Below are 13,583 nucleotides of genomic sequence, written 5' to 3' on the forward strand. Positions count from 1 at the left end.
ATTTACATGACACGAGAGGTTGGGCAGAAAAAAAGAGTATATAATAATGCTAGTGTGTTTTTTTAGTTGACTTGGCATTAGATTTTTTTTTTAAATATTGATATAATTTTTTTTTTTTTTAAAAAAATTATACTCCATCATTCTGATGGAAGATATTTATTCATTATTTTTTTTAATAGTAGATTAAACAAAAATACTCTCCCCCGGCCTGTCGCGCGTGTCGTGTTTATATTGTTATTTATGTAAGTTTTACATTTTATGTACTATTTTTTTTAGAAAATACTTATACAATTTAATCTAATTTTAAATTTTATAATTTATTATTTTTAAAATTTTAATAAATTAATTATTTATTTTAATGTTAATATAGTATTATTTTTATTTAATATATTTTTAATTATTTACTAGTTATATTACTACTAAATATTTGCATGTGCAGTAATGTGAACACGATAGTTGAGACTAAGGGATTAATATTTTATTGATTAATAAATAAAATGTGTAAGCTAATTTTGATATTGCTGCTTTACAAGTAAAAGAAAATTGATATTTTATAAAATTTATGAATTTTTTGATATGTATATATTAATTACTTTTAGTATAATAGAATAATGATACTTTTTAATATAAAAATAATATTGAGCCGGAAAGAATTGAATATGTAAAATAATAAATTATAAATACTAAAAAAATGTGTAAAAACAAAAACCAAACACACAAATTCACATTTAACTAAGGATTTGTTTGTTCAGTGTTTTAATTCAAATTTATTTTTTTTACGTGAGAGGTATAAAATATTATGTCGTTAATAAAAAAAATCAATATTTTATGTTGAATTTTAATTTTTATAAATAAATAAAATATATATTAAAAATTGGACAAATAAATCACAATCTCACGAATACACATGAATAGAATTAAACCATGAATAATCACACATATATAACTATCCTAGCAATGCTTCAGTTAGAATGTTAATTAGGTCAAATCAACACAATACTAATTTTATCCATCAAATCAAACAATCGAGACATGTGCCAACAATCGTATTATATAATTCTACAAAACATAAATTTCAAACTACCCAAATGTAAAAACAATTACTCCCTCCATCCCACCTAGCTATCATGTTTATGTTGCTATTTCTATCCGTTCTACATCTCATACCATTTTTTTTTAAAAATGATTACGCATCTTAATCTCATTTAAATTTTTTTAATTTTAATTTATTTTAATTATAATTAAATTAATTAAGTATCTTAATCTTAATTTATAATAATTTATATTATAAATTAATTATTTTCAATAATATATTTTTAATTATTTATTAATTATATTTATCATAAATTTTTGTAGGTGGGATGGAGGGAGTATTATTTTGTTCTTTTAGGGTTTGTTTGTTTATTATAAAAAATAGATTTACAAATTGGCTTATTCTAATTAAACAGATTTTGTCCAGACAAAAATATTGAAAAATAATAATTAATAAAAGATTTTTATACCTTTAATTAAGAAATTTTATTTATACTATCATAAATGATTGGATAACTATTTATATATTTTATCCATAATGATTAGTTATAAACACAAAATATAATTATTAATATGGAGTATATTAATGATATAATTTATTAATATCTTATTGTATACATATAGTTTATATTGACAACTTTAATAAATGCAAATAAACATATATATATACATTTGCATAAAATTACAAAAAAAAATTATTGCAAAAAAAAAGTAAAATAAAAAGAAAAACATGTATGTGTGAAAAAAAAACTATATTAAAAAAAATTATTTATCTTGAAAAAAAAGAAAATATTAATAAATTTATTAACCGATTCAACATCAAATTAGAAATTTTTTTCTAAATCACTACCAAATAAATTGTATATAACATTTGTTATTGATATCTTATAAATGAAGAAAAAAAAATCACACCAGGTGAATCATGTGTGACAAATGACTTGAGGTACAAACACCAACACCCACACTACGAGGCATCCTTACATAACCTCTTTATTACTTTGATTTAATATGGGTGGGGAAAGTAGTACAAACATATTTAATAAAATAAATAAACATAATGCATTCTCACAATTTCATTTTTTACAATTTCTCTACATTCGATGAATGAAACTAGAGAATATAAAATTGCTTATTTCTGAATTCTGAATTCTGCTCATCGAGAAAACAGGTCCGTTCTTGACCTTTATTAGGCTCGGGGCAAAATTAAAATATTGGACATTTAAATATATATCTTATATAATAATAATAATAATAATAATAATAATAATAATAATAATATAATATATATATTTTAATATAAATATATTAATAAAATATTTTTTTATATATTAAAAGATCAAAATATAAATATAAAATTAATGTGATATATTTAGTATAACATAAAAAATTTAAAAAATATATTTGATTTAATATTTTTTAAAGAATGTTTTTATAAACAATCAAAAGTCTTTAAAAGAAAATTTTCAAACAAAAATATTTATTAAGGGTTTGTTTGTTTTGATTGGTATAAGGAAAATTTTGGTTTGAATTTGATATTAAGATAATATTTGATGAAATGTTTGTGAGAGAGAAACATATAATCAGTAAAAATTAGAAAGTTTAGATTAAATAAACAAACTCAATGTTTATATAATACACAAATTTTTAAAACTACTATTAAAAAATATAATAAAATATACAAATTTAAACATATAAATATAAAAATAAAAATAATAAGAACACAAAAATATTACTCTATCATATCTTTTTAATTTTACATAATTCACAAAAAAATATAAAATCATACCATTAAATAAACATACTAAAACATACAAATAAATAATTTAAAAATTAATGTAAAAATCATTTAATTAAAAAATAATTATAAAATAAATTTTTTATTTAAATTTTATTTTATACATTCTAAAAAAAATAATAATAATATATATATTAATATATAGAAGTATATATATATATATTATTGTGGCCCTTATGGGCCCTTAGAAGGAATGGGCCTGGGCAACGGGCCCCATGGCCGGGCCTGCGAGAAGAGTCTGGAGAAAACGACAACGAAGACGTTAGTCGGCATTCTTAATTTTCTTATTGATGGGGACCGAGAGAAAAAAAAGGTAATATGTTGGCACCGACGGTCTCCACCTATTAAGGGGTACAGTGATGGCACATTGATTAGGGAAGGGATCACCAGCCCCCTCCTCATCCTGTCCCACATATACATACATATATATATATATATATCATGTGTATGCAAGGTTGTCTTGAGTTTTTTTGGCCAATGAACAAAAATAAATTATAAATTTTACAAATACAGGATTAAAAAATATTTTTAAAGTAATATAATCGATTGACGTCGATTGAACAAGAGATTGGACATGATGGTCTGGACAGTGTCGATTTGAAAAAAAAAATGAAAGACAAACTGCGTAAAAATTCAAAAAGCGAAAAGAACTTGGTGAAAGAAAGAGAAGAAGGTGAGACGAATTTGTTATGAATATTGGTGCAGTGCGAGAGAGTGTGATGTAGAGAAGTATAGATGACTATTAAATTTGGAAAGATGGGTAAGATATGATTACAAAGACATATATTTTATTGAGATATAATTCTAAAAGTATTTAAAATACCAACAAAAGACTACATCTTTCGCGAAAAGGAAAGAGTACTATATTATTATAGTTTAAAATTTAATTTTAAAATTAAATTGAATAATTAAGAGAAAAAAATATAAATTAAAATTAAATTTTAATTTTAAAATTTAAAAGTTAATAATAGTAATATATAATTTTAAAATATGAGTAATCTGTTAATTAAGAATTTGACCAGTTGCTTATCTTGCTTATGCTAAGAGTCCCCTCTCTGTACATGTATGTGTAAGTGTATATATTTCTTTTGATCAATTTGAAAAAAAATTGATTTTAATTTAATATAAAAATAATATTTAATATGATATTTTATGAGAAAAATTATGTATTTTTTTTTTGAAAATACAAAGTCAAAATATTAAAATATTTGGAAAACTGATTACAGAAGCATACGTGTCTTGTTTTCTTATCATTTAATATTGATAGCAAATGTTTGGTCCCAATAAAAACATGTTAATAAATGTTGACTGTAACAGGTTCCTGATCCTAACCAATAATTACAACTGAACCAATAAATACACATATCTCTCTCTCTTTATATATACACGCCTTTATTCCAAAATATCTGTGTGTTTACTGTGTTATTTGATTTTTAGTTTTATTATTTTACTTTTTTGTTTTTTCAAAAAATTTAAATCAAAATATTTATTTTTTATTTATTATATTACATTAAAATTAAATTTTATATTTAAAATATCATATCAATAAAAATTTATATCATATCAAATAATTATTTTAATTCAAAATTTTACTATTCAAAATAAAAATTTTGAGACTAAACACAAAGTTTTGGAATCCGTAATTTTAAAAATAATATTTTATAAAAAAATTATATTTAATGCTATACTCCCTACGTCTCACATTGCATGTATAGTTACGGTAGACACGAAAATTTAAGATAAATATAATTAATAGATAATTAATAATATATTAGTAAAAATAATTATCATATAATATAAATAATTATATATTAATATTAAAATAAATAATTAGTTTAATTAAAATTACAAAAAATTAAATTATAAAATTTAAAAATAAAATTAAAGTGTGTAATTATTTTTTTTTAAAAAAAGTAACATTAGATACGAGATAAACATAAACGACATCATGAATATAATAAGTGAATAAGAGGGACTATGTTTTTAAAAAATACATAGTATCAAAATTTTAGGAATGGTTAGAGTGTTGATTTGGAAAATTCAGTACTGTGCTAGCATCCATAATATATAAAAACAAAATACAGTCAATTATTATTTGTGTGCTATAAAATTATAGCATGTGTTGTTAGTTCATGTTCTGTATTTGTATTGTTGATTTAGAATTACAAGTATATTGTATAAGAATATATAATATGCTAAAATTAACTATTTTTTATACTATATAAATCTATAATATGTGTTGTTAGTTTATTTGTTATATTTATATTATATAAATATATAATATACTGCATGTAGTAACACTGTTGCTGTCTGAATTCAAACTACATTGGTAAACAAACCAACCTATAAATTGTCAATTCAAAATTTGAACTTTATACATATATACATATGTATCGTCAATGGAAGTCTCCGCCGCCGGTCACATCGCCGTACTTTCGTCGCCGGGGATGGGCCACCTGATCCCCCTCGTAGAATTCTCCAAGCGCCTCCTCCACCGCCACCGCATCGCCACCACATTCATCATCCCCACCGACGGACCTCTCTCCCACGCCGAAACCACCTTCCTCTCCGCCCTACCACCCTCCATCGACGCCGTCTTCCTCCTCGCCGTCGACCTCCACGATCTCCCCGCCGACGCCAGGTTCGAGACACGTGTCGCGCTGACGATGATCCGATCCCTGCCGTCGATTCGAGACGCCGTCAAGTCCCTCCACCACCGGCGACGCCTCTCCGCCTTCGTCGTCGATCTTTTCGCGGCCTACGCGTTAGAAGCCGCCGCTGAATTCGGTATTCCCCGATACATGTTCTTCCCCTCCACCGCCATGGTCCTGTTGCTGTTCCTTCTCACGCCGGAGCTCGACAAAACCGTTTCCGGCGAGTTCTGGGAGGCGCCGGAAAAATTCCGGCTACCGGGATGCGTCCCGTTGCACGGCATGGACTTCGCGGGACCTCTCCAGGATCGCAAAAACGATGCCTACAAATGGTTCCTTCACCTCACCAAAAATTTCAGATTACCAGAAGGAATCATCCTCAACACCTTCAAAGAAATCGAGCCCGGCGCCGTTGAAGCTCTGCAGAAGAAGGAAATTGGAAACCCTACTATTTACCCAGTGGGTCCGCTGATTCGAACCGGGTCGAATCCGAATCCGAATCCGGATTCGGAAACCCACCCGTGTCTAAAATGGTTGGATCGTCAACCGGGCGGGTCAGTTCTGTACGTATCGTTCGGGAGCGGAGGAACGCTGTCGCACGATCAAACAATCGAGCTCGCCGTCGGACTGGAAATGAGCGAGCAGAGGTTTTTATGGGTAATTAAATGCCCACACAGCAAGCTGTCGTATTTCAACGTCAAAAACTCCGACGATCCGCTGGCGTATCTGCCTGAGGCTTTCTGGACCGGACGGCCGGCCGGGGCCTGGTGGTGCCGGGGTGGGTCCCGCAGGAGGAGATTTTGGCGCGTGAATCGACAGGGGGGTTTCTGACGCACTGCGGGTGGAATTCGACGCTTGAGAGCGTCGTCAATGGCGTCCCGATGATCGCGTGGCCTCTCTACGCGGAGCAGCGGATGAACGCGGTGATGCTGCAGGAGGATCTGCGGGTGGCGCTGAGGTTGCCGGAGAAGAAATTGGGGGAGAATCGGAATTTGGTGGTGGGGAGGTTGGAGATTGCGGAGGTTGTGAAGGAATTGATGGTGGAAGGGGAGGAGATTCGAGGTCGAATTAGGGAATTGCAGGTTGCAGGTGCAGAAGCAATTGGGGAAAATGGAGAATCTGCAAAAACCCTAGAAGCATTGGCCGAAATGTGGAAGAAGAAGACGACGACGACGCAAGAGTAGTGTGTTAGTGATCCCAGTCCCGGGAGCACAACACCCGCATCGAACCACAGTATTATTAAAAAATAAAATAATACCAACAATGTATTTTCATAAATTCTTAATCACTTAAAATGCCCTCTTATCCTATCCATCATTTCTTGTTAATCAATTGATTAAGTAAATTTCATTTATTATATTTTTCATCTAAATTTTCTATTTAATTAAATAAAATAAAATTTTCTATGATATATATATATATATATTAGTAGTATTACTATATTCTAATTAAGTTTCATTAACGTGAGGTTGATTACCCAAATCAACACCATATTAATTAAAACAATAAGCATCATCACCAATCTATTAATTAATATATCCATGATTGTTCTCGTCGGGTCTAATTTGCAGGGTATTAGGTTCAGTCGGAGTTTACTCAATGCACGCTTTTGGATAGCAACTGCGGGTTCCTACATCGTCCAAAAAAAAAATTTATATATATCCACATGGTTGTTGGTTCTCCTTAAATAGTAGTGATCTTTTTGAAAATAAATATAGTATTGAAAAGTTATCAATTTATTTGCTATAAATAAAAAGCACACATTTTTCTAGATAATTATGTATAAAAAACATAATAATGAAAAGGAGAGAAATTTTTTTCGTGCTATTTAAATAGGCATTTTTATTTATTTTTATCTGTTCAATAAATTTATATTTTTAGTAAATTTTATCAATATTAAATAATATTTAATTAATATAAATCAACTTAAAATTTATTTTTTAACACCTTACTTACAAGATTATTATAATATTTTGGCAAAACAGCGAAAAACCTCTGTAGTTACCGAATCTGCTGAAACCTCCCCTTAGTACTAAAATTTCAAAAAACCTACTCCTGGTTTGTAAAACGTTGCACACTCGCCCCCTCTTTTAAATCACACTGAGGCCGTTAAATTTTAGCCTTATCAGACCGTTATGCCCCTGAGCATTTTCCATTCTTTCTTATGTTCTTTCTTCTTCTATTCTTTCTTCTTCTCATTCTCTTCTCTGCAACTTCTTTCTTCCATCTTCTTTTCTTCCCCCAATTCTTCTTCACAATCTTTTTCCTTATTTTTTCTCTTCTTCTTCTCCAATTCTTTTTCAGGACATAGTAGTTCCATCCGCTTCTTTTTTTTCTTCTTTTTCTTCAAATTTTCTCTTTCTTCTTTTCCAATTCTTTTTCTAAGCCATAGCAGTTCCACCGCTTTTTTCTTTTTTTTTTTCTCCAATTTTTTTTTCTTATTCTTTATCACCGATTCTTCTTTGAAGAGTGAAGAATTGGAAAAGAATAAGAAGAGAAAGAAAATGACGGGCAGAAGCGGCTAGAGCAGGAAGAAGGAAGAAAAAAAGAAAGAAAGAGAATAAAGAAGAGACGGGAAAGAAGGGGCTGGATATGAGATTTTTTTTTCTCCAATTTTATTTTTTTTCTCTATCTTTTTTTTTCCAATTTTCTTTCTTCTTTATTTTTTCTCCCCAATTCTTTCGTACACGGTTGCAACCAACAACAAATTCTTTCTTTCTTCTTAGATTGATTTCAAATTTTGATGTCAAATTGAATTTTCAGATTTTTGGGTTTGGTAAAAACAGAAGAAGTATTTCTAGATTTGGTACAACACGCATTCACATCTCCATCTCCATGTTCGGTCAATTAATTATGATAAATTTGGGATTGGTTTAAAATTTACGATGTGTTTAGGGGATTTAAAATGAAAAAAAAATGAATTGAGATAAAATTCTAGAAGTGTGCAGAAGAATAAGAAAGAAGAAGAATGAGGAAGAAGAAAACGAGGAAGAAGAAGTGATTGTAAAAAGTAGTCATTAGGGTATTTTAGTAATTTTATATAGAAATATATCACTCTATGGACCAAAAATCGCATTCCAGGCGCGTGATATATAACCTCCGTTAAATCCAAACGGACAAGGGATTTTTTGCAACATTTTAGAAACCACAAGTAGGTTTTTTGGAGTTTTAAAACTACGGAGGGTTTTCAGCTATTTCGGGAAACCAAATGGGAGTTTTTTGCTATTTTGCCTAATATTTTTTTATTTATATCTCCCTCTTCAATCAACTTAATTAAAATCATAAATTCTTAGTCTCGTAAGGATGAGCCGATAGCGTGGAGTTTGGATGTGTGACCGTGGGTCATGGGTTCAAAAGTCTTGTACTTTTAAGCCATTGTGTCTGCTCTAAACAAGCCATTGTACATTTTATTTTTGATAAAAAAAAAAAAGGAGAAAAATCTGAATTGGCAATGAGGCCTTCTATACCATCACCATTGGGGCGTGCTCTTATAATTAAAATTCATTCAATTTTTTTTAATAAATAAATATTTATATTTATATTTAAAATTTTCAATGATTTTTATAATATAGTTTACATTAATTATAAATAATTAAAAATATTTTCTATTTAATTGTATTGTACTTATAAAATGTTATTTCCTATAGAATGACATCCATATTATATATATTTTACTAAAATATAAGATTTGAAATATTTAAAATGCATATTCTAATTTTCTTTTAATTATATATACTCCCTCGGTTCGTCAAATTTATTTATTTATCTTTTTAATCCGTTCGTTGAATATATTCAATTACTAATTTTGACAAAATTAACAAATCAATATGTAATTACTATCCCTAGTTCACTATTTATTTACAACAAATATCAATGCTTTTAATTTTTAACTAAATTTTCAAAAATATTTTCAAATATCTTTTTACTTTTATCACTTTTTTTTTTATGTATAAAATATTCATTTTTTTTTTATCTTTTCAATTTAAATAAACTAATTTTAATGGATAGAGAGAGTATATATTAATTTTTATTCTAAAATATCGACGTTACTGCTCAAATTAAAAAAAAATAAAAATGAATAAACTAAGATCATATGTCATTATCATTAATTCATTACATTTCAGTATCTGAAATATTGTGCTACAAACAATGATGACGATTAAAAATCTTATGTACTTTACTTACACCGTATGAATATTGTCAATAATAATAATTCAAAAAACTATACAAATAATAGATACGAAAGATCAATTATTGATATTTTTTGGGCTTTACTTACATCGCATTAATATTGTCAATAGAAATGAAAAATATTGTTCATAATATTGACAATGTTGTCACAAAGAAATTTTGTTCATAATATTGACAATGTTGTCACAAAGAAATTTTGGATATCTTATAAGAAAGAAAAAAAAAAATTATTTTTTTAAAAGAAAAAATGACAAAATTTAAATAGTAAAATTTCAAAAAATTTGACAAGAAAGACATCCAAAATATGTGGGATAACTTTAGACATAGTCAATAACTTGCTATATGCATCTCTGTATAAAAAATTGTGGTGATATCATATCAGGCAATCATTATAATGAGCAACTAAAATCAAAGATCACAAATCTTAATAAATTAAGTAATTAATCTGCAAGTGTAGGTAAGAATTGGCCATATCGATCTTTTACTTCCTACCTAATTGAAGATATATATATATATATATACACACAGACATATAAGATATGCAGATTACATCACAATAAATAATTAAGCAATGCAAAATCTAATTTAAATATGCATGCATGGTAGAATAGATACCAATTACTTCTTGGCGAATCCAGACCATCCATGTGGCATCAACGGTGTGGATGGATGCAGGTGCTGTGCTCCCGGGACTCTCCTGTGTTGCGTAGTCCCTACTCTTTCGTTGTCGTCGTCTTCGTCTTCTTCCACATTTCGGCCAATGCTTCTAGGGTTTTTGCAGACTCCCCATTTTCCCCAATTGCTTCTGCACCTGCAACCTGCAATTTCCTAATTCGATCTCGAATCTCCTTCCCTTCCACCATCAATTCCTTCACAACCTCCGCAATCTCCAACCTCCCGACGACGAAATTCCGATTCTCCCCCAATTTCTTCTCCGGCGACCTCAGTGCCACCCGCCGATCCTCCTGCAGCATCACCGCGTTCATCCTCTGCTCCGCGTAGAGCGGCCACGCGATCATCGGGACGCCATTGACGACGCTCTCAAGCGTCGAATTCCACCCGCAGTGCGTCAGAAACCCCCCCGTCGATTCACGCGCCAGAATCTCCTCCTGCGGGACCCACCCCGGCACCACCAGGCCCCTGCCGGCCGTCCGGTCCAGAAAGCCCTCAGGCAGATACGCCAGCGGATCGTCGGAGTTTTTGACGTTGAAATACGACGGCTTGCTGTCTGGGCATTTAATTACCCATAGAAACCTCTGCTCGCTCATTTCCAGTCCGACGGCAAGTTCGATTGTTTGATCGTGCGACAGCGTTCCTCCGCTCCCGAACGATACGTACAGAACTGACCCGCTCGGTTGACGATCCAACCATTTTAGACACTGGCGGGTTTCCGAATCCGGATTCGGATTCGACCCGGTTCGAATCAGCGGACCCACTGGGTAAATAGTAGGGTTTCCAATTTCCTTCTTCTGCAGAGCTTCAATGGCGCCGGGTTCCATTTCTTTGAAGGTGTTGAGGATGATTCCTTCTGGTAATCTGTAATTTTTGGTGAGGTGAACGAACCATTTGTAGGCATCGTTTTTGCGATCCTGGAGGGGGTCCACCAAGTCCCTGCCGTGCACCGGGACGCATCCCGGTAGCCGGAATTTCTCCGGCGCCTCCCAGAACTCGCCGGAAACGGTTTTTTCGAGCTCCGGCGTGAGAAGGAACAGCAACAGGGCCATGGCGGTGGAGGCGAAAAAGATGTATCGGGGAATACCGAATTCAGCGGCGACTGCGAACGCGTCGGTCCCGAAAAGATCGGCGACGAAGGCGGAGAGGCGTCGCCGGTGGTGGAGGGACTTGATGGCGTTTCGAATCGAAGGCAGGGAGCGGATCATCGTGAGTGAAATGCGCGTCTCGATTTTGACGTCGGCGGGGAGATCGTGGAGGTCGACGGCGGGGAGGAGGACGGCGGCGATGGAGAGTGGTAGGGCGGAGAGGAAGGTGGTTTCGGCGCTGGAGAGAGGGCCGTCGGTGGGGATGATGAATGTGGTGGCGATGCGGTGGCGGTGGAGGAGGCGCTTGGAGAATTCTACGAGGGGGATCAGGTGGCCCATCCCCGGCGACGAAAGTACGGCGATGTGACCGGCGGCTGAGATTTCCATTGATGATATATATATATATATATATATATAATAAATGCAGCTAGAATTATTTGAGTGAGGTTATTGGGCTTATATATAGCGAAATATATATGTATGTAGTAGATAGTTAGGTGTTGATTTACCACCAACTAGTTCTAATTAGACGTTTGTTTGTTTGTTTGTTTTTTTTTTGTTTTTTTTTTTATTTTTTTATTTTAAAGCAGACAACTTTTGTGTTAGAAATTTTGAAGAAAATTATTTTATTAATCATCAAAATAAAAGGCTATATATATAGACAATAAAAAACGACTCAATAGACTAAAATATAAGTAATATAATATATAGATAAAACGAAATTTAAATACAAATTTACTAAATTTAAAATCAAATATCTAAAATATTTCAATTACTATGCTCTGAAATGATAATGTGTACAGTTTAAATCGAAGGGGATTTTCTGTATCACCTTTCCTGTCCCATTCTCAGCACTATCTCACACTACATGGTTGTGTATCTACACTATTACACACTCAAAACTAGCATCTAAATTTTGGGTCAAAATGTTATATAATTTATTTAATTTTTAATTAATAAATTTAAATAAAAATAATGATAGAATTATATATGAATTTAAATAATTTTAGAGGCAAATTGTATATAAATACATAAAAACTAATATTTTTAACACTAAAAAAATTATAAAAAATTGGATTTAGAGGATCAATTAACCCCAAACCCTAGTATAGTTCCACCCTGTATATCTATATATAGGTGTGAGTACGAGAGAGATGATGCCGAGAATTCTATAAATTATTTTGTCATATATATTATCTTTTTGTATTATATTATATTTTATTAATATAAATTATATATGTTTTTTAATTTTTTAAAAACACTTTTACACTTAATATTAATATAATAATATTATTTTTTAATTTTCATACTCATTCCAAATGTCCTTTGTTTTGGGATGTAAGGTGTATAATTTTTTAGAATTATAAACAAAAAATAATTATAAATATATATATTTATTAACAGGAGGAAGGAGTATAAGCATAATGAACGAAATTAATAAAAATTAAGATTTAAAATAAATTTATTTTATTTTATTTTTAAAAACATGACGAAGTAATAAATTAAAATACAACATATATATATATATATACAGAGGATTTTTTTAAAAAAGAAACTTTTTTATTTTTTTATTTATTTTTGAAATCGAGGATTTGGTGGCGTGAGGGGAAGCTGGGTGGTATTTATTGGTGGATCTCATGAGGTCCCTTTTTTCTACATTAATAAATAATAGTGAGGTTAATTAATATGGTTTTTCATGGGACCAAAATCATGTATCTCGACAATTTATGTGCTGTCACTTTTAAAATAATAAAAAAGACATGGTTACGTTCACGAATTAATTCTTCAATTATTTTAATAATTTATAATATAAATAAGGCAAAACTTTTTGAAAAAAAATCGCTCTTTAATTTGAAAGACTGCATTATTATCCTGATTTATTTATTTTTAAATATTGTACATCATTTTTTAAAAATTATACGAGAATCTTTCGTACTTTAACAATACGGTACACAATTTCTTACAATATTTTTTTTAGCCACACATAAAATGTTTATTTGTTCATAGAGGGAACGCCTGTGGTTGGGAAAACATTTTAATTTATTTAATTATTTAAATTTAAATTTGTAATTATTTTTATTAATATATTTTTTAATTACTTGTTTATTATGCTTTACCTTAATTTTCAAATCTACAGTAATGCAAACAATTTAT

The 13,583-nt window shown here is 30.5% G+C and overlaps 1 protein-coding gene and 1 pseudogene across 1 annotated transcript; one reads left to right on the forward strand and one right to left on the reverse strand.

Annotated features, from left to right (window-relative positions):
- Positions 1-5,146: 5,146 nt before the first annotated feature.
- Positions 5,147-6,850, forward strand: LOC127260093 (hydroquinone glucosyltransferase-like; annotated as a pseudogene).
- A 3,164-nt stretch (positions 6,851-10,014) lies between these two features.
- Positions 10,015-11,834, reverse strand: LOC127260100 (hydroquinone glucosyltransferase-like). Its single transcript, XM_051287781.1, has one exon. It carries the CDS (start codon positions 11,814-11,816, stop codon positions 10,383-10,385), a length of 1,434 nt encoding a protein of 477 aa, XP_051143738.1. The 5' UTR covers positions 11,817-11,834; the 3' UTR covers positions 10,015-10,382.
- Positions 11,835-13,583: the final 1,749 nt, after the last annotated feature.

Source organism: Andrographis paniculata, unplaced genomic scaffold (assembly GCF_009805555.1).
Source record: "Andrographis paniculata isolate CXL003 unplaced genomic scaffold, ASM980555v1 Contig15END, whole genome shotgun sequence".
NCBI lineage: Eukaryota > Viridiplantae > Streptophyta > Magnoliopsida > Lamiales > Acanthaceae > Andrographis > Andrographis paniculata.